Source organism: Sciurus vulgaris, assembly GCF_902686455.1.
Source record: "Sciurus vulgaris genome assembly, chromosome: 11".
Taxonomy (NCBI): domain Eukaryota; kingdom Metazoa; phylum Chordata; class Mammalia; order Rodentia; family Sciuridae; genus Sciurus; species Sciurus vulgaris.
This window is the reverse complement of record NC_136472.1, coordinates 15,334,564-15,357,926: the sequence shown is the minus strand read 5'-3', so window position 1 is coordinate 15,357,926 and position 23,363 is coordinate 15,334,564. Positions and strand designations below refer to the sequence as shown.

At 37.7% G+C, this 23,363-nt stretch overlaps 1 protein-coding gene and 1 pseudogene across 2 annotated transcripts; both read right to left on the bottom strand.

The window, feature by feature from the left end:
* Nucleotides 1–8,847: 8,847 nt before the first annotated feature.
* On the bottom strand, nucleotides 8,848–9,788 carry LOC306638395 (olfactory receptor 5B3-like; annotated as a pseudogene). Its single transcript has one exon. The product of its transcript is annotated as an olfactory receptor 5B3-like (transcript).
* Nucleotides 9,789–18,967: 9,179 nt separating this feature from the next.
* On the bottom strand, nucleotides 18,968–19,816 carry LOC306639193 (olfactory receptor 5B2-like; the record flags this gene model as incomplete). The annotated part of the gene is made up of 1 exon (XM_079102593.1): nucleotides 18,968–19,816. One exon carries the CDS (start codon nucleotides 19,814–19,816, stop codon nucleotides 18,968–18,970), a length of 849 nt encoding a protein of 282 aa, XP_078958719.1.
* Between the last annotated feature and the right edge of the window lie 3,547 nt (nucleotides 19,817–23,363).

Below are 23,363 nucleotides of genomic sequence, written 5' to 3'. Positions count from 1 at the left end.
GCTACAATACGATGCAGGCAATCTTTTTTTTTTTTTTTTTTTTTGCGGTGTTGGGGATTGAACCCAGGGCCTTGTGCTTGCGAGGCGAGCACTCTACCAACTGAGCTATCTCCCCAGCCCTGGGCAATCTTACTAGAAATTTCTTCTTTGAAATCCGTAGTTTAGCTGGAACAAAAGAGTCCATTGTTCTTAAAACTCATATTTTTCTCATACGATCATTTCATAGCCACATTACAGAGACCCAGGGTTGAAAGTTCCCAGTTTATGGGTTATTTTTAGCTTTTTATTTGTTCAAGTTCAATATTGTACAATATTTTATTTGAATATGTCCTTGAATAGTAAAAATGTTTTCCAATACTTTATTTGAATTAAAGTCTTTTATAGGATACTCATGCAAAAGTAACTAGTACTCCTTACCATTTTTCTGCTCAGACCTTTTTCAGTCTATAAGTCTTCTCCATGAAGATATTTTATTGAAAATATTAATGAACATGACCACTTTTAGCATGAACTATAGTCTACAGCAAATGATAAGTATTTACATATAAATTACGCTTGTGTGATCATGTCTAATGTAGATAGTATACAACTCTTACTTCAATAAGTATACCAAGGTTTGAGATGTAGTGTGATGCGCTAGAATTATGTATGTGTTATGAGAAAGACTCAAGACTCACAATGAATGCCATGGCCATGAATAAGCCTGAGACAAGGGTAAAATAGCTCAAATGCAGTTCAGACCTCAGTACTTTAGTTAGAACCTTTTGCAGTTTAAAGAAGAATCATTTCACTATTCTTGGTTGGTTATATTTGAATCTTTAAGGAGAAACAGATCTATAGTCAATAAGATAATATCATCCCATAATCCTCCAAAGCACCACTTTTTTTATTTTCAGTTTTTGCAAAAGAATTATGAATTGTTTCATGAATCACAAATTCCTCATGATATATATTTTGACATATACACCATGGAGTCATTCACCATTTTAGATCTATTTTGAAAGCTTCTCTTTCTTTTTACAAACAACTCATATTTGGTACAGCTACCCAGTGCTTTTAAAGCGTGAATTACACTTCTCACTAAAATGTTTATAGAAAATATAAGCTTAACAGTTTGCTAGAAAAATAACATCAATCACTCCAAAATAACCCATCTTAAATCATAATACCATTAAGGGAATGTTGCATAAATACTATTAGAAGACAGTCTTTTTCTCAGGTAGTAGTCCAAAGTTTCCAGCTCCTCTAAGGAATGCATAAAAAGAATAGAAGTATGTTAATATGAATTGTTAAGAATCTACTCAACTTTTTCTCTGTCTTGGAAAGACCACTTACCTCCTCCTTATTAGTAAAATAAAAATGAAAAAAAATGATTTTCTCACACGATTCATAGCTAGTGTCTATACATAACGAATGAGAGGTCTTTAATGCATCTAATGAAGAGGTTATCATTTAAAAGCCAAACAATATCATTATTAACTTTGAGTGTTTTCCCTGACCATGACTGAGGGTCATAGCAAATCCTCAGGTCAGAAGAAGACCTGAGGATGATGATCATTCAGATGACAAAACAGTATCCCGTGGCCATGGAATACTGCATATCGTGTGTCGCTCTTAAAACAGTGAAGTTGAGTCATTGGGATTTCAGAGGCAAATACATGGTGATCTGGAGAAAATTATGGAAAGTTGGAGATCTCTGGAGATTTCTCCTGTGAGACTAACTATAGCTCCTGATCCTACTTTACAAGGGAAGAAGCAATTAAACTGCCTATAGGGATCAAGCTGGTTAGTACATTTTTATTTTACATTTATTTTTAACTGATAAATGACAATATAGGATTTTACATCTTAATTATGTACTATGAAATATTTCTACATATGTATATGTTGTGTAATTTTAAAATCAGGTAAAACATATCTGTCTTCTCACAGGCTCATCATTTTCGTGTGCTAAACTTTAGTATTACTTTCTTCTGCCATCATGATGTACACAGTACATAAGTGTTATCTGTGGTCACCTTACTATGTAATGCACACCAGAATTTCTTGCTCCTCTGTAACTGTAAATTAATACCCAGTGGTCACCCATCCCGTCTTCCTCCCTAATCTCCCCAGATTCTGGTAATCACTATTCAATTCCCAAATTATTTTCAACATTCCACATATGGGGGAGATGGTTCAGTGATTGTCTTTGAAGCCTAGCTTATTTCCCTTAACACAATGATGCTGTCACAAATGACAGGAGTCCATTCTCACTTATGACTGACTATTGTCCTTGGTGTATGTGTGCCATGTTTTCTTTTTTTCTAATTATTTAATTACTTTTTATTTTTACAGACTGCATTTTGATTCATTGTACACAAATGGGGTACATCATTTCATTTCTATGGTTGTACACAGTATAGATTCATACCCTTTGTGTAACCATACATGTACATAAGGTAATGATGTTGTCTCATTCCACCATTTTTCATACCCCCCTTCCCTCTCACTTCCTTCTACATAATCTAAAGTTCCTCCATTCTTCTCTCATCCCCACTCCCCATCCCCATTATATATCATCATTCACTTATCAGGGAAAACATTTGGTCTTTGGTTTTGTGGAATTGTCTTATTTCACATAGCATGATATTCTCCAGTTCCATCCATTGAGACTCACCTTTTGACCCAGTTATTCCATTCCTCAGTTTATATTCAAAAGACTTAAAAATCAGCATACAACAGTAACACAGCCACATCGATGTTTATAGCAGCTCAATTCACAATAGCTAGATTGTGGAACCAACCTAGATGCCCTTCAACAGATGAATGGATAAAGAAACTATGATATATATACACAATGGAATATTATTCACATTTTCTTTATCTATCCGTCATTTGATGGACACTCAGGTTGCTTCCATCCCTTAGCTACTGTCCATGGTGCTGCAGGCACAGGAGGGCAGACATCTCTTTGACATGCAGATTCCATTTCCTGGGGATTCCTTCTCAGCAGGGAGATTGCAGGATCATGTGGTCGTTTTAGTCTGCATTTCATAAGGACTCTCCATACAGCTTTGCATCCTGTCTGGGCTAATGTCATTCCCACCAACAGTGAACAGGAGTCCCTTCTCCAGAACTAATCAGCACTAGTTATCACTGTTTTTATGATAAAGCCAATCTTAAACTGTGAAGTGATCTTATTGTGTTTTGTTTAGGGGTTTTTGTGTGTGTGTGTTTTCGGTGCCAGGACTGAATCCAGGAGCAGCCAATCACTGAATCACATCCCCCGCCCCCGCCTTTTTTTTAATTTTGAGACAGAGTCTTGCTAAATTGCTCAGGGTGTCACTGAAATCTCCCGGCTGAATTTGTACTTGCAATCCTCCTCCCTCAGCATCCAGAGCTGCTGGGATTACAGGCCTGCACCCATGCCGGGCATATTGTGGTTTGGACATCCGTTTCCCTGATGGTGAGTGATCTGGAGTGTTTTTTCATATCCTGATTGACCATTTATGTCTTTCTTTTAGAAATGTCAATTGAAGCCTATTACCCATTTTTAATAGGATTTTCTTTTCTTTTCTTGCCTTTCTTTCCATTCCTTTTTTTAAAATTTTAATCAATTTTTAATTTACACTGCATTTCGATTCATTGTACACAAATGGGCTACAACTTTTCTTTTCTATGGTTGTACACGATGTGGATTCACACCATTCGAGTACATAGAATACAGGTACATAGGATAATGATGTCTCATTTTTTTCCTCCTGAGATTTGGAGTTATTTTTGTATTCTAAATATCAACCTCTTTTCAGATATATAGTTTTGAAATAGTTTCATTCATTCTGTAGTTTGTCTCTTCAATATGTTGACTGTTTTTTGCAGAAGTTTTTTACTTTTATGTAATTCCCTTGGTCTATTTTTCTTTTGTTTCCTATGCCTTCGTCTCCAGAAAGATATTTGCCCATTTTAAAGTATTGAAGCCTATTCCTTGATTCTTTTTTTATTAAAGTAATTTCATCGTTTAAGGCTTGCATTTAAATATTTAATGCAGATTGAATTGATTTTGGTAACCACTAAAAGTCCTAATCTAGCTTCATCATTGTACATGGAGTAAACAATTTTTCCAGTGCCATTATTGGAAGAAAGCTTTCCCCAATGGGTGAACTTAGCCCCTTGTCATAATCAGTTGGCTGTAGTGTGTGGTTGATTTTAACTATAAAAAAGAGTAGAGAAGACTCCAATTACAAAATCATAAATTAATGGGAGAATATGTCTATTGACATTATAGAAATAAAAATAATTATAGCAGAATAGTATGAATAATTTTATACTAATATATTGGATAACATAGATCAAATACAAATTCCTTGAAAGATACACACTACAAGAAAGAAAAAAATCTGAATATCCTATGAGAAGTATAGAGATTGAATTAATAATAAATAAACTCTCAAGAAAGAAATCCAGTAACAGATGAAGTCACTGATTTCTCACTAGCTCACACACAATCGTAATAGATGATTATGATGAGAAGAAACCAGGTGTGAGATTGTATTAGGTTCCCGTGGCTGCTGTAACAAGTTACTGCAAACCTGGAGGCTGACAACAACGCACATTGGTTCTTTGCAGTGCTTAAAGTCAGAGGTGTAAGAAAACACACGAAAACCATGGCCAGACTCGGGAAATCACATAAGAGGGTTTATTAAGCAAACAGAGTGTTTCCCTGCAGGGTAAGAGAGAAAATGAAAGGAAAAGGGAGGAAAAGAGAAAGGGTGCACACTAGAGAGAGTGGAAAAGCGAGGAGGAGAGAGAAAGCAAGTGAGTAGAAGAGAGAAAAGCAAGAGAAAAGATGGCAGGGAAGCTACCCTTGAGCAGTTGAATTCTGCTGGGCTAACAGGGAACCAATAACAGAGAAAGATACTTGCATGCTGACTGATGAACCAATAGTGAGCCAGGATGTTCACAGACTGACAAGTAGTTGGGAGGCAGGGAAATGAATGCAGCGGAAAGGGTGGGGGAGTAGCTTTATATTACAAGAAGTCTGAAATCAGCCTCACTGAACATGGTGTCAGAGCCTTTGCCTCTTAGAATCTCTAGAGGACACCTCGTTTGTATGCCTCCTGCGTTCTCTGCTGACCTCCAGGACCCCATGACTTATGATCACATCACATCAAGGTAGATTTGGCAGATGCAATGCTGACTCCGCCTTTGTCTATGATAAAGTCTTTCTGGTTTCCATTTATGAGGACACATAACATTGACTTTGAGGTGCACAAGGGTATTCCTGATGATCTCTCACTCTGAAAAATCCTTTAGTTGATCATATCTGCACAGTGCTTCTTGGCCACATAGATTAACATTGGAAGTTTCAGCAATTACCATGTGAGTGTTTGGGAGGACCACCACCAAACCTGCCAGAATATGATATATAAATCACATATCATGCTCTTTGGAAATTTTCCATGAATCCAAATCATTCTAAAATTAAACATTCATTAAAATAATAATTAGAAGTGAATCCAATAGGAGATATATCACTCTACATGCTAGAGTGGATGTCTGTGTTGCATACACTGCGCCACAGGTACCAGCATGACCATCTTTGCATATTCAGTCCTAGTGACGTTGAGGTCCCCTGCTGTACAGGGATGAGACATTACACACACAGGCACATTGCTGTGCTTACATTTGAATAACATTGAGCTCCCGGAGGGACAAAGTTAAAAGCACTTATATCGTGCTTGGTACCAGAATTTTAAGGGGTCTTTTCTGTTTAGTGCTGACGAATATTGTTTGTACATATTCCACATTGATACATAGGATCTTTTCAGTTAATTGTATATTGATGTGCATGAAAAAATTTAAAAATGGAACCAGATATAAAACATTTCAATATTATATTTAAAGTGCTTTTTGTGATTTCCTAAATACCACTTGAGTGTTGTTTACCATTTAATGAAATATAAGTTCTGAGGGATAAAGTGTGAGATGGTTTGAAATGATCTGCCCCCTGATGGGATTTTCAGAAATTCCTGTTGTCTTAAAGTGCAGAGTGTGACCAAACTATGGAATCAGCCTAGGTGTCCACCAACAGATGAGTGGTTAAAGAAAATGTGGGACTGACAGATGACCCAGCACTCAGCCCCTCATCTTCAGCCTGTCCGTGTTCACATACCTGGTCACCATCATGGGAAACCTGCTCTTCCTCCTGGCCATTAGCTCTGATTCCCATCTCCACATGCCCAGTTGAGTGGGTTGAAGCCAAGGCCTCTATGGATTATTCTCCATAACCAAGAATGTTTTTCCTTCTTTTTCCATAGTCCTGAGAAGACATTGGTTGCCAAGCAAGGGTGTAGGGCTTTGTTTTGCAAAGTGTTCACTCATTTATTTGTGTTTTAAATGACCTATATTATACATATTTATGAAGAATAATGTGTAGTTCTGATTCTTGTATCCATTGGGTAGAGATCAAGGCAGGGTCATTAGCACATCCATCTCCTCAAAGTTTTATCATTTCGTTGTGGCAATTACATTCAAATTTCTCCCCTCTATGTTGTGATATGCAATGCATTTATGCTCATTATGTTTACCCTGCAGTGCCCAAAACACCTGAGATTATTACATTTTTTCAATCATAAAAAAAAAGAAAATGTGGTAGATAAACACACGAGAGCTTTACTCAGCCATCAAGAAGAGTGAAGCTATGTCATTTGCAGTAAAATGGATGGAACAAGAAATCATCAGTTTAAGTAAAATAAGTCAAAATTACAGGGTCAAGGATCGTATGTTTTCTCTCATATATGGAAGCTAGTGAGGAAAAAATAAAAGAAAGTTGGGGGCAGACCACAATAAGGCCAAAAGGAGATCAGTAGAGGAAATGATCCAAGGGGAGGGAGATGGAGAGGGAGGAAGTAAGTCTGAGGAGTGAGATTGACCAAATTAGATTGTAATACTGCAGGACTATGTATGAATATGTAACAACAAATTCTGCCATTATGTACAATTATAATGCACCAATAAAAAATGTGGGAAAAAATGAGGAGCGTGAGGACTGAGTGAGAATATTGACAAAAAGGTTCAGCAAAAGCAAAAATTAGTTGTGTCTGCATGAATACACTGCATGTTTCTCTATCTTTATCTCGTGACAAGACTCACCAACACCAACGTTTCAAAGGTCAATATACATAATGTGATTGCATTAAAGAAGAATTATTTAGCTCATTATTAAACAATGTTTATTAGAATCTTCTATGAAACAGGACATCTAGTCAGGTAACGATGATCATATGGTAAGTAAAACATAAAAATCAACACTTTTGTGAAGTTAGCATTCCAAATCAGAATGATAAGAAAAAGTAAGCAATTACATACTAGATAGGGGTTGATAAGGACAAAGAAGAATGACAGAGGTTGAGGATATACCTTATGTGGTCAGCTGAAAGTGACTGTTTTATAAAATGATTACGGAAGGACTCTATGTCAAGGTAACATTTCCGCAAACTTGAAAGAAGAAAGAATATTCCACAAGGAGAACAGCAAGTGCAAAGGCCCTGAGGCTTGAGCACGTTTGGAGCTGTGAAGAGATAGCAAGGAAAGCAGTGAGAAAGGAGTGAGAAAAAGACTGGGGAATGATGAGAGGATAACTCAACTAAAGGAAAAATGGGCGACATTAGCAGTTCAAGGATCATAGACAAGTGCATTATTAGCTTCTCAGGATAATTTTTAAATACACTGAAAAATAGAGTTAAAAATTGACTACATCAAAATGTTTTCAATTTTCCTGATTTTTCTGGCACTCCGGACACTTTATCCCTTAGAAAATTTGAATATAAACATCTTATTTGTATAGAATGACTCAAACAGAAATATGAATTCATAGATGTCAGAATTATGTGTCTCATTAAAATATGTAATGAAGAAGACATACTTTCATTCAATAATATATCATTCTTTTTTCTTAAATTAGTATGCTTGGACTAGGAATGAAGGAAATTTTAAAATATTGTCCATGAATTTTTATTCTACTACAAAGATTAAACGTGGATTTAGGTTTATTAAACACTCGTCTTGCAGTCAGGGTTCTCCAGGGAAAGAACCAAAAGGAATTGAGTATATGTGTGAGTGGAAATTTATCCTGACTGGGGACCCCGTGCTTGTGGAAACAGGCCGTGCTCTGGAATCTGCATGCTGGGAACCACATGCACAACTAGTGTACATGTGGGGACTAAGGGTCTGAGAGCAAGTGGCTCTGGAATCCAAGAGCAAGAGGAGGTGGAACTCAGATCCATAAAAAGAAAGGAGAAAGAGAGACAGTTTGCCCCTAGAAATTTGTTCTGCTGAGGTGAGCCTTCAAAAGACTGTGTGAGGTCTACTCACATTGACGAGAGAAGTACACTACTCTACGAAGTATACTGCCAAAAATAGGACTCTCTTGTGAAATATCCTCACAGAAACACACAAAAAGATGTTTTACTGGCTACCCAGATATCCCTTCATTGAGAAAAATTAAATAAATTGACCACTACCAATAGCCACATTACCCTTAATTTCGACAAAATTACCAGACACATGTACATGTGTACACACCTTCTGTTTGTGATTATCTAGATGCACTTCTTCTGCATATATTAGCATGGACATGGGTCATGATGCAATAATCAATATACAATAAGACTTTAGACAAGCAGACCACAAGTTTTCAGAGATATTTTCATTCGGGTATTAGAGTCTAAATACATTGCTTCCATTTTTATAAATTACATGTCTTCTGAAGCCAATGGTATTACTTCAGAAACTTCATTATGTCTACTAAAATGGAACTCGGTATATGGAGAAGACATGAGAGGAATGTGATCTTCAAAAGCAATATCACACTCCTACAGGCTGTCTTCCCTCCAAAACAATCTTTGTGAATGCATTCTTCACCTCTTTGTTCCGTAGGCTGTAGACCATAGGGTTCAACATAGGAATGACCAAAGTATAGAATACAGATGTGATTTTGGCAGTATCCAAGGAATGACTGGATCTGGGCTGTAAATACATAAAGATAATCGTACCATAGAAAATAGAAATGGCAAGTGAAGTGGGAGGCACAGGTGGGAGATAGCCTTCCGATGTCCTGCAGCTGAGTGCATCTTTAGGATGGTGATAAAAATCAATATGTAGGATATTAAAATAACAAGAAGAGCAACAAAGATATTGAAAACTGGCTACATAAAAAAGATCAGCTCATTAACCTGTCTATCAGAGCAAGAGAGAGTCATAATTGCTGGAATATCACAGAAGAAATGATGGACCACGTTGGAATTACAAAAAGATAGAATGAACGTGTTCCCAGTGTAGACTGAGGCACTCACAAATCCACAGACATAGCAGCCTATGACGAGACACACACACACCCTGGTTGTCATGGTGGTGGTGTAGTGCAGGGGCTTGCACACTGCTGCATAGCGATCATAGGCCATTGGGCCAGGAGGTAGTTTTCCACGGTAGCAAAACCTGTAAAGAAGAACATCTGAGCAACACAAGCATTGTAGGAGATGACCGCATCTCCAGGAAGAAGCCCAGCCATGACTGTGGGAGTGACAGCTGAGGAGTAGCAAAAGTCCACCACAGACAGGTTGCCAAGGAAGAAGTACATGGGAGTGTGGAGACGGGAGTCCAAGAGGATCACCAGGATCATCCCCAGGTTCCCAACCAGCGTGATGGTGTAGATGAGCAGGAACGTCAGAAAGAGGGGAAGCTGCAGACCTGGGTCACTGGTCAGTCCCAGCAGGATGAACCTCTGTCACTTCTGTCCTGTTCTCCATCAGTGTCACCTTGCAATCTCTATATGGTTTACAACTCTGAAAAGAAAGGGAATAAAATGTTTTAAAAAAATGAAATGAATCAGAAAGTCTAAGATATATTCTTTTTTTCCAAGCAACAACTCATACTTCAAGATTCTTCAGAAAATGAATGGACTTGTAATTTGATGTGTCAGTTATACACAGGGTTATGTGCTGTTGAATCTGAGAAATCATAATGGATAGGTTACCCTAATTTACTATTTATACATTTGTTAACTGACCCATTCACAATTTAATACTTGACCGAAAGAGCTTGTCTGAGTGTCTCTGTCTGCTGCTGCTCTTCTCTTGAGCACAGTTGGAGTAAACCATTTTTGTGGATCACCTGCCAAGAACTGCTGGAGGCACATTATGTCTCCTCATCATCTCCTCTTATCAATAGTCTGAGTTTGGTTGGTGGTTAAATTCATCTGAACTATGAAGCCCACAGAGTGGAGAAATTTCCTCTTATTCACACAAGTATTATTTGCTCATCTCTGCTCTGTACCCAGGCCAACCTGAAACCCATCATAAGTGGATCCTATGTGTAATGGTCTAAGCAGAATTTAAATCCAACTGATTTTACTGAATTTGCAACACCCCTGGTCTGCTTGGTTCAACTTCAGTGTTTGAGTTTCGTCAGTGAACTAAGAAAGTGATACAAGAGGTGAAAAATTCATCTTCTCCTCCATGTTTGCTTCTCAGTGGAGGAACACCAACAAAAATCCATAAGAGTGAAGGAAAATTCTTCAGTGATTGAAAATTGGTTCACCACAAAATGATCCTGAAGAATCAGGTTCTGAACTGCACATCAGCCTCCTCCAACACCCTCCTGCTTGTTGTCAGCTCCATTACCTGCAGGTGCTGGCTGAAATGCAACTAAAATCAGAAATTCTGATTTGGTTGAAGTTGAGGTTCATTCCTGATCCAACACAATGTCTCTATACATGAGAGCTGTGAGGGAATCCCCCAGTGGAGGGAGCGTGCCTGGCCTGCAGAGGCAGCGGTTCTGAATACAGATCTGTCATCAGATGGCAGACGTGAGCCTCAGTTCCTGGGAGAGAGGCCCACTGTTTACACCCCAGCAGGTCCTAACCCACCTCCTCTGAACATCAAATTCCCCATCTACAAATTGAAAAGAGCAATGAGTCTGACTTTTAGTTCCTTGTGAGAGTTAAATAAGAGTGATGCATAAAGGGCAACACGATGCAGGGTGTTAGCACAACCTGAGTAGTGCTAGCCACCACATGAGTATTATTGGAAGGAATATGGCTCATGTTATTTTTTTTAATCAGGCTGCACGCTGACACACAGGCCATCAGTCCTGGATGAGTCTGAAGTCTAAGCTTTTATTCCAATTTTCCTTTATCCTACTGTGGCCATTGAGATTTTCTGCCCAGTGCTTCTTAGTCTGTTATTACGCCAAACACATGATTACTGTTCTTACAATTCCATATGGGAAAATTTATTAAAATCTGGATTCTTGCAATTAAACTAAAACATGGATTTTAATGATTTTAGTTAGTTACAAGAATCTATTCTAATTAATTTTTTTTTCTCTATTATCTGTCATCCCATAACAAAATCACAAAGACCCAGGGTCTCTAAGACCCAAGCTCAGTTTATGAGCTTCCTGTAGCTCACAGACATGATTTATTGGCAAGATTTACATGGTAAAATATTTTATTTGAATCTTTTCTTGCATAGAAACTGTATTCAATTTCATTTTTAAAATTTAGCCCTTGAAAAAAGATCCATCCAAAACTCTTATTCCCTACTATCTGTCTCCTAAACATTTGGCAACTTCATTTAGAAGCCTGCCCATGAAGACATCAGGGATGCCAGTTCTAACACACTTTTGATCACTTTAGCATACACTAAGTTCTACAACAAATGACAACGGAATTTACATACAGGTGTGAAATGTGTGTGCATGCATGAGGCAGGTTCTGTTATTATTTTATTAATCAGGAAACTTGAAGGGTTTGTAAGTAAATGCTGTACAATTACACAGGTAGCAAGAGAAAGATGCAGATTTCATGGGTTAAAGTCATCTCCTATGTAATAAGAATGAGATAGTGATGAAAGGGCTAAATGGAGTTTCATAGCATGTTAATACCTTTAGTATCCTTTTATAAGAATGAACAATTCACTATTCTGGGCCTTTGTGGGTTTTTTTTAACCTTCTATGAGAACAAGATAAAGTCATTAATTAATCTCAAAATGAACAAGGTAAAGTCACTAATCAATCAAGGCACCATGCTTATTTTGTTCATATTTTAGAGGAAAGAAGCAAGTTTTGTTCTATGAATCACTAAAGTTCCCCATGATAAATATTTATGCATAGATTCACCATAGTGTTTTGGAAACATTCTGAGAATATTTCTTTCTGATTTCAAATAATTCACAGGAAGGCTGTTGCATGGCTTACCCTTCTCACTGGAATGTTTTAGGGAAGTAGAGCTTACCTAATTTGCTGGAAGTGAAAGAACAGACAGTCCAGAGTAGTGGGTTTGAAAGTATAAAATCAGCAATGGAAAATTTCACAAGTGCTATCACAGGAAGTCTCTTTCCAGAAGTGATCAAACTTCAAATTTCCTTTGGCAGGAAAAAGTGGAGAGAGAAAGTAAAGGAGGAGCCGTGGGATGAAGCAGCCTAAACTATGCTGTGGACACAAGGAAAATGCCACAGTGCATTCCACCCCTATGGATATCTATTATGCTCTGATTTTAAAATATATAAATAAATAGAGGGACGATCAGTATAGTGGAGGAGAGGGCATACAGGGAGGGTGGAGGGGAGGGAAAGGGGGAAGTACTAGGGACTGAATATATATATATATATATTTTCCTTGCTGTACAATTATGCCAAAAATGAATCCCAATATGTATAAACTATAATTCACTAATAAAAATTTTAAAAGATAATTAGCAATGATCATGGAATTCTGGTTTCCTAATAATAGTTTCCTTACCTCCTCCTATGTAAGAGGATGTAAGATTACTTCTCCTCCATACTTTACAGCTAGTGTCTAATAATAGAGCTAAACCAGGTTTATAAATATCTCTTTAAATATTATTTAAAGATTAATCATAGTTCCTGTTATCTTTGAGTGTTTTCCCTGGTCACAGCTGAGGGGTCATAGCAAATCCTTAGATCAAAAGAAATCTTGTGTCTACTATCAGTGATGATCCTTCAGATGAATAAGCAGTGACCCAAAGGGACAAGGCTATGCAGGTGTCCCCTCTGAAACAAGGTGCTGTTGAGTTCTGGGATTTCAGAGACTCATAGTATGGAGAACTGAGGAGTCTTTCATACAGACTTGGAGGAGCACTGGAGATTTTCCCCATGAGACAGTCTACAGTTCCTCATCCTGCTTTCCTGAGAAACAATTAACCTGCCTGTAGGGATCAAGTTGGGGTTAGTTTGTCCTTTAAAGTTAGTTCCAACTTAAAACAATTTACATATAGTTTAGGCACCATGATAAACCCCTGCATGTAAACCCCTATATTCAGATATATAGTCTTCAAATATTTTTCCCATTCTGTATGTTTTTTCTTAATGCTTATTGTTTGTTTCTTTTTCCCGGCAGATGCTTTTAGTGTGATACGATTCCATTCATCTACTTTGCTTTTGTTGCTCTGCTTTGCTCCACACCAAACTTTTTCCCTTTTCCAGTGTTGTGAAGCATCTCCTCGATTGTCTCTTGTAGTCATTTCATAGTTTCAGAGATTACATTTAAGTTTGTAAATGGCATTGTAAGGCCATGGTGGAGGAAAGTTGTTCACTTCATGGCATCCAGAAGGCAGGGAAAGAGGGAGGGAGAGAGAAATAAATAGAGAGCGACTGAGGCCCAGGAGAAAATATCCCCTTCCTGCCCTCTGTGACCTACATCCTCCAAATGGACTCCTCCAGCTGCTAGTAACCCATTCAACTGCGAACTCATCAATGAAATTGACCCATTGATGAAATCCAAGCCTTCACATCAATCACTTTTCACCTCAGAACACTGTTCTGCCCAAAAAGCAGAGATTCTCCATTAAATGTTTTATTTCAGGGAGTTAGGAAAGGCTCAAATAATTCGGGTCGGTTGGTTGGCTGGCTGAAAGGCAGCAAAAGATAGCAACAATGTGAAATCCTGGACACATCTTAGCTTTACTGTAGAAGATAGTATTCAAAGTCGTAGGAACATTGGAATGGTGGAATGGATTCATTATTTTGAGCCTGATTAACCATGGTGAGATGAGCGAGAAGTATACCTTTTACCACAGCTGGGAGAAGAAGAATACTTGTGAGAAGAAACCAAGTAGTATTGAAAAGCTCTGTGATCACGCTCACCTGTAAACCAGATCTTAAAATAAGAAACGAGGCCACTGAACTGAGAAACTTAAGGTAATCACAGCGATTGTGCCCCAATATGGCAGGGGCCAACTGTCAGCACTCAGCTGGCAAAACCAATGTGGGTTGTAATTACTGTAACAAATAGCAGAGTTCGAATTGGAAGTAAGAAGAGATGTGTTCTGCATTCTCAATGGTATTTGCAGTATGATCAAGCTATTCCTGGAAGAAAAATAGAAATTAAGCCTACTAAATTCTTATTGATTGTGCATAAACAGAATGTCTAGATCGAGTAAACAAAATCAACCTGAATCTTAACACCAGACAGTCACAACTTGTGAGTCAATTCCCATACTGAGGAAGTTTATAGAGCAAGGGCCCAATTCACAGTCTAAAATTAGGCTGTTAAAGTTGTCCTAGCCTTGTCTAAAGTTTTTCAAAGATTTTTTAAATTAGTGTAACTCTTAATCTGTAAAGAAAATAACCAAACTTTTTAGTAGCTATTCAACAATGTTTTCTTAACTACCCCCTAATTTTAGAAGCCCCAAAACATCCCCGTGGCACACCAATAAGAAGAGGGCCTCATGGGAGGTTATGTTACCATGGGAATTTAAGGTCAAGTCATTTTCATAAGGGACTACTTGAATCACCAAACCCATTCTGTCATTATTTCTATAATTCCAAATGTACAATAGGAGTAGTCATACTCAGCAGCTGGAATAAACCACACATTGTTTCCCTGGTTTGAAAGAGTGATGGCAATTATAGTAGGAAATGCGAAGGAGAAACCCAACACAGAAATGATTTTTTCCTAGGAAATAGTAAACTAAAATCAATGACTAAACTAAAAGCATATTTCTGGCGGAATTCTGAGATTGGTGCAACCATTTAGGAATCTGAAGATGTGTTTGTGGTATGTCATCCAACTTAGCCGTTAACAGCTATTCAATCTGTGGAGAAAATAGAGGAACCTTTGGAATAAAAGTGAATTATGAAAGTTAAATCAGGTGTGGACTCAAACGGCAACTACATTGACAGAAGCACTTCTACAGTTTGAGCAATCAACGTGTCCTTGCTATTTGGGATGAAACTCTTTTGATCTGTGAGAAAACATTTTTATCATCTTTGTGGTCCTCTTTGGAACTTAAAGGCACTCTGTTCTTTCTTTGTGTGTTGTTATTCATGCCCATATACTGAGTGATTGAAAAGCTCCTAGTTTTCAGTGGAGACTGGAACAAGAGAATTCTTTTTCCAATAGTTCCTGGTTGCTGTGCAATGTGTGCTGATACATGGGCCATATCTCCCAAAAGATCCAATGGAGGGCCTTGTGTTGTAGCTCAGTGATAGAGCACTTGCCTCGCATGTGTGGGGCATTGGGTTCAATCCTCAGCATCACATAAATAAATAAAGGTATTGTGTCCATTCACAACTAAAAAAAATTTTTTTTAATCCAATGCACCTTGAATTGCTAATGACAGATGGGGATGCTGTTTGGAGCCCTTAGTCTCTGTATGTGAACTTTAGTTCAGGGTCCTAAGATTTTGGAGGAAAGTTCTATGATTCTTTGTGGGGAGGTACTCTCCTCTTGACAAACAGAATTTGATCTGCTACTAGGCTTCTGCTGAGACCAAATGGTTAACCATAGGTCTCAAGGTACCAGGTGACCTGAGCTGCTTAACATAGCCAGGTGTTTGACTTGCCAAGTGATAAAATGAGGCTTGAACAACAGGCCTCCATTATCAAATGAATGTGACATTGCTTTAGTCAACTTTGTGTTTTGTGACCAAAAATGACAGGAACAACACAGAGAAGATAAAGTTTATTTTTGGCTCATGGTTCCAGAGATCTTCCATGATCAACTGACTCCATAGCTCTGAACTCAAAGTGAGGTAGAACATCATGGCTGAAGGGGATGATGGAGGAATGTGGCTCAGACATGGAAATCCAGAAGTAGAGAGAGAGAGAAAGAGACAGAGAGAGAGAGAGAGAGAGAGAGAGAGAGAGAGAGAAGAGGGAGGGGAGGGAGAGAGGAGAGGAGAGGAGAGGAGAGAGCATTGCCTTTAGGACACACACAGATAATCTTAATATTTTCTCATTCTTCTAGTCCTTCTGATCAGATCTTCCAGTCCTTCAGGGCCTTGAGGGGTAACATCACCAGGTTTCAGAAATTAAACTTTGAATACTTTGGCCCATTTTTGAGCCTGCCAGTGTGTCATATGTCAATCACACAATGCACTATCTTTGAAAGTTTTCCATTAATCCAAAATAATTGTAACACTAAATAACCATTGAAACAATATTTGACATTCTTCCAATGGAGCAATATCACCACAAACAGAAGCAAATAGTAGATCTACCCTACACTACTCCACAAGGACCAGGACCATCATCTTAGCATGATCAATCCCGGTGATGTTGATGCCCCTATTGTGACAGTGATAACAAATGACATATAGAGGCACATTCCTTTGCTCAAGTTTTGTATGATATTTAAATCCTGAGGATCAAAATTTAAAATGTGAATATAGTGAATTACACTAGCAGACAATATAATTTATTTTTACTGCTGACAAATACTGTCATACAGCTACTCCACACAGACATTTAGAATCTTTCCAGTCAGTACTGCAATTTGTGTGCATCAACTAATTTTTACAAAATGACCAGAAATGAGACCTTTAATTCATCTTGTGTTGAATTTCTTTCATTTTCCCTAAACAGTACTTATTTGACATTTTACTTGCCATTTAATGACACATCACCTCTCACTAAAATTATCAGAGTATAGGAACTGATCAGCTCTGAGCAATCCCAGAATCATTTTGCCTAAAAGGGAAGAATGTGAGAACTGAAACTATAGGGGAAAACAAATATCTCAGAAAAGCCGAACATTAGCTTTATCTCTAGTGAGGTACTACATATTTATCTAGATGGTTAATCCCATGCAAGATTCACTCTCACTATCCATGATTCAAAGATCAACAGTTGGTGCAATTGAACTCAAATCTTTATTCATGTATTCATTCATTTAATAAAACTCTGTTGAGAGTCTACTGTGAAATAGTTATCTGTTCAATTGCTGATGATCATGTTTGACCAGAAAACATAAAGTCAGTTCTCCCATGGTGTTTACCTTCTATTGGGGGAAGACAAATAAAACCAGGTAAGCAAATATCCAGGAGACAGGGTTCATAAGGTCTGTGAAGAATGATAGAGAATAAGGGGACAGCTCATGTGGTGAGTGGAAAATGAGTGTTCAATGGAGTGGGCAGGACACATGACAGACTAGTATTTCCCAGGAGATCTGAATGGAATAAGGCTATTCCTCACTGGAGAAAGAATGTACAAAGGCCCTGCGGTATAAGCATCATTGAATTTGTGAAAAACAGCAAAGAAATGAGGGAGTATGGAGACACGGAAAAGACTAGAAAAGTGACAATAGAGAGTAGAGTTCACATAAGTAAAGAATGAATGGGCAGCAGTGGTAATTTTAAAGTATTTGCAGAAATAAAAAGGATTGCATCATTGGTTTGTCATAGCAAAATTTTAGTAATCTGAATAATTGTAATCATACATAAATACACTTAAATTGCTTTGATTTTTCTCAGTATTTTTGGTAATTAATTTATTCTATCCCTTTGACAATTAAAACATGAGCATGTTGATTGTACAAAATGGCTCAAACAGAAATATTAATTCGCATAAGGTGCCAGAATTATGTATCTCTCATTAAAATGTCCAAGAAGCACAACTTTCATTACATAGTATATCCTGTTTTTCTTCAAATGAGGACTATTCAAACTGTTAAAAAGGAGATTAATTTGGTTTAAATTATTTTTAATAAACAAATTAAATATTAAATTAGGATTACTAAACCCTGCTCTATAATTCAGGGCCCTCTAGTGAAAGAGAACCAACAGTATATAGAAATGCACAAGAGAAGATTTATTATGGGTAAGAGCTCATGAGATTATGGAAACAGAATACCCATGATGGTCTGTCTACAAAATGGAGAACCAGGAATGTTGAGGAGGGAGAAGTGGGTCTAATATGTCTAGTGAATTCTTATAGAACAAGAACCTGAGAGCCAGTAGCTCTGAGGTCCAGCGTGAGAGATGGATGCCTTTATTGAGAGAGAAAGAAAGAGAGGGAGAGAAGAGAGAGAGAGGAAAAGAGGGAGAGAAAGAATTTGTCCTCCTCATACCTTTTTCTTCTATTCAGGAGAGCTCTTGATGAATTGGCTGATGGCCACCATATTGAAAAGTTGACTGATTCTAAGTTCTTCTTTGGGAAACATCCTCACAGACACACACAGAATGTTTTAGTAGCTATCTGGATATTTCTAATATAGTCCAATTTCAGAGTACCACACTATGTTTATTCTGGCAAATAGGCTGCATCCATGCATATGTGTCCTCATGGGACCCCTGCATGCACTTATTCCATTCATGGGCTTTTTTCCACTTACTTTACATACATTCATAGAGGCATGGTTTTAAAAATAGGTGAAAATTATTAAATTATCAATAATCTCAATAAGCAAATGCCAAGATAGCATGCACATTGTCACTCAGGTATTGTGTTTGCACACATTTCCCTTTCACCAGACAATAAACTTTTGCACTGGAAAATGTATCACATCAGGAACTTGAATTCAGTGCAGGTTTTAATAAACAACATTACATGGAGAAGATGAGAGGAAGGAATTCAGGCTTCATGCATCCCAAAGAGCGGAAGTCAGAATCCTATGGATTTTCCTACCAGAAGAATTTTTGAAAATGCTCTCATGACCTCGGTGTTTCTCAGGCTGTAGACCAAGGGGTTCAGCATGGGGATGACATAGTGTAGAACACAGAGGCAATTTTGTCAGTATCCATGGAGTGACTGGAGCTGGGTTGTAAGTACACAAAAATTAGAGTCGCATAGAAAATAGAGACTGCAGTGAAGTGGGAGGCACAGGTGGATATAGCCTTCCTGTGTCCTGCAGCTGAGTGCATCTTTAGGATAGTAATAACAATAAATATGTAGGATATAAAGACTACTAAGAGAGCAAAAAAGATATTAAAGCTGGCAACATAAATAATGAATAGTTCACTAACATGTCTATCAGAGCAAGAGAGAACCATGAGTGCTGGAACATCACAGATGAAATGATGGATCAAAGGAGATACACAGAAGGTGAGACTGAACGTGTTCCCAGTGTAGATGGAGGCATTCAGGAGACCACAGACATAGCAGCCTATGATGAGATATGCACACACACTAGTTGTCATGGTGGTGGTGTAGTGCAGGGGCTTACACACTGCTGCATAGCGATCATATGCCATCGAGGACAAGAGGTAATTTTCCACAGTACCAAAGGCTCCAAAAAAGAACAGCTGAGCAACACAAGCACTGTAAGAAATGACATTGTCTCCAGGAAGGAGCCCAGCCATGACCTTGGGAGTGACAGTTGAAGAGTAGCAGAAGTCCACCAGAGACAGGTTGCCAAGGAAGAAGTACATGGGAGTGTGGAGACGGGAGTCCAAGACAATCAACAGGATCATCCCCAGATTCCCAGCCAGAGTGATGGTGTAGATGAGCAGGAACGTCAGAAAGAGGGGAAGCTGCAGACCTGGGTCACTGGTCAGTCCCAGCAGGATGAACTCTGTCACTTCTGTCCTGTTCTCCATCAGTGTTGTCTGGGAATCTCTAGATGTTCTACAGCCATGAGAAAAAAAAAAATGATAAGAATTTCAATTGAAGAGGAAAGTACAACTGAAAGGTATATTCTTTCATTGTATTCTTTCATGGTAGAATACAAAAGAATTCTGAGATTCTCCAGAGAAAGCATGGGCTTTTGAAACCCAAATTAAGTGCTACATGAAAGTCTAGAGTTATATAGTGTTGAATCTGAAGAATCATAATGACTCATAGCCCAATTTTTTTATTTTTGTACATTTCTTATCTGAGATGTAAAATATTTAATAACTTGATAATAAAGACTTATTTGACTGAAGCTATGTGCCAGTTCACTTCTCCTGAGCTCAGTGAAAGGTGAGCTTCCACATCGCTCACCTGCCAAAAACTGCTATGGAAAATGTAAATGTGCATTCACACTCTCCTCTTCATGAAGAGTTTGACTTTTGTTACATTTGTGTAAATTATTCCCCATAAGATGTTCAGCAATTTGCTGATAGTTGCACAATGATTAATTGATAATCTATGCTGTGGTCCTAGGCCGACCTTTAACCCATGCTGAGTTTTTCCTGTATATAATAGGCTACACTGAAATAAATTTTACTGAGTTTATTATTATGCCTTGTTTCCTTTGATGCAAAGTCAGTGTTTGGGATTTCACAGTGAACTGAGTTGTTGATTCTGGAGTTATTTAATCTTGCTCACTAGATGTTTGTCTCTTTCTGGAGGTAAAGAAAAAAGCAAATAAAAATCCTGAATAGTGAAATGATCCTTCTTTCAATGACAGAATGGTGTGAAATGAATTAACAAGAACTCAATTCCATTTCAATCTTTTCCCCATAGTCACATACTTATTATCATCAGCACTTCCACACACATTGACTGCGATGGCAGAAAACACAGACTTTTGACTAGGTTGAAGAAGGGTTTATCTCTTGAAAAAGGACAGCACACCTCTCTGCATGGTAGAGGTGGTGGGACAACTATCATGGCGGAGCACATTTGGCCTGAAGAAGGAATTTTGAGAGAAGTCATATCATCTCATGGAGCAGAAGGAGAGCTTAGATTCCTGGAAGAGATTCACATCAGACTTACCACTGGTCACACAAAAGTCACAGGTTCTAGACTAGCTCTCCTGAGCATCGTATTTCCATCTGCAAGGTGAAGAAGGTAATGAGTCCTACTTTGTGAAAGTAATACCAGAAGAGAGTCCTGAGACATAATTGTGAGAATTAAAGAAGGTAATACCTAAAGGACTATCAAGTGCTGGGTGCAGAGCACAACCTCATGGATGCTAGCCATCATGTTATGACTGGGTTGGGATGGTGTCTTTATGTGGGTTTAACCATCATGCATGTTGTCGTGCAGGCCTTGAGTCTGGAGTTTGGGTTGAAACTTCTCTCCACAAATGGCCTTTCCTTCTGTACTAGGACCAGAGAGATTCTCTGCCCTCCAGTGTTTCTCAGTCTGTCTTTACCCCAGCATCTGAGTACTGCTGCTACAATACGAGTAGGCAATCTTTTTTTTTTTTTTTTTTTTTTTTTTTTGCGGTGTTGGGGATCGAACCCAGGGCCTTGTGCTTGCGAGGCGAGCACTGTACCAACTGAGCTATCTCCCCAGCCCTGGGCAATCTTACTAGAAATTTCTTCTTTGAAATCCGTAGTTTAGCTGGAACAAAAGAGTCCATTGTTCTTAAAACATATTTTTCTCATACGATCATTTCATAGCCACATTACAGAGACCCAGGGTTGAAAGTTCCCAGTTTATGGGTTATTTTTAGCTTTTTATTTGTTCAAGTTCAATATTGTACAATATTTTATTTGAATATGTCCTTGAATAGTAAAAATGTTTTCCAATACTTTATTTGAATTAAAGTCTTTTATAGGATACTCATGCAAAGTAACTAGTACTCCTTACCATTTTTCTGCTCAGACCTTTTTCAGTCTATAAGTCTCTCCATGAAGATATTTTATTGAAAATATAATGAACATGACCACTTTAGCATTGAACTATAGTCTACAGCAAATGATAAGTATTTACATATAAATTACGCTTGTGTGATCATGTCTAATGTAGATAGTATACAACTCTTACTTCAATAAGTATACCAAGGTTTGAGATGTAGTGTGATGCGCTTAGAATTATGTATGTGTTATGAGAAAGGACTCAAGACTCACAATGAATGCCATGGCCATGAATAAGCCTGAGACAAGGGTAAATAAGCTCAAATGCAGTTCAGACCTCAGTACTTTAGTTAGAACCTTTTGCAGTTTAAAGAAGAATCATTTCACTATTCTTGGTTGGTTATATTTGAATCTTTAAGGAGAAACAGATCTATAGTCAATAAGATAATATCATCCCATAATCCTCCAAAGCACCACTTTTTTTATTTTCAGTTTTTGCAAAAGAATTATGAATTGTTTCAATGAATCACAATTCCTCATGATATATATTTTGACATATACACCATGGAGTCATTCACCATTTAGATCTATTTGAAAGCTTCTCTTTCTTTTTACAAACAACTCATATTTGGTACAGCTACCCAGTGCTTTTAAAGCGTGAATTACACTTCTCACTAAAATGTTTATAGAAAATATAAGCTTAACAGTTTGCTAGAAAAATAACATCAATCACTCCAAAATAACCCATCTTAAATCATAATACCATTAAGGGAATGTTGCATAATACTATTAGAAGACAGTCTTTTTCTCAGGTAGTAGTCCAAAGTTTCCAGCTCCTCTAAGGAATGCATAAAAAGAATAGAAGTATGTTAATATGAATTGTTAAGAATCTACTCAACTTTTTCTCTGTCTTGGAAAGAACCACTTACCTCCTCCTTATTAGTAAAATAAAAATGAAAAAAAATGATTTTCTCACACGATTCATAGCTAGTGTCTATACATAACGAATGAGAGGTCTTTAATGCATCTAATGAAGAGGTTATCATTTAAAAGCCAAACACTATCATTATTAACTTTGAGTGTTTTCCCTGACCATGACTGAGGGTCATAGCAAATCCTCAGGTCAGAAGAAGACCTGAGGATGATGATCATTCAGATGACACAAACAGTATCCCGTGGCCATGGAATACTGCATATCGTGTGTCGCTCTTAAAACAGTGAAGTTGAGTCATTGGGATTTCAGAGGCCAATACATGGTGATCTGGAGAAAATTATGGAAAGTTGGAGATCTCTGGAGATTTTCCTGTGAGACTAACTATAGCTCCTGATCCTACTTTACAAGGGAAGAAGCAATTAAACTGCCTATAGGGATCAAGCTGGTTAGTACATTTTTATTTTACATTTATTTTTAACTGATAAATGACAATATAGGATTTTACATCTTAATTATGTACTATGAAATATTTCTACATATGTATATGTTGTGTAATTTTAAAATCAGGTAAAACATATCTGTCTTCTCACAGGCTCATCATTTCGTGTGCTAAACTTAGTATTACTTTCTTCTGCCATCATGATGTACACAGTACATAAGTGTATCTGTGGTCACCTTACTATGTAATGCACACCAGAATTT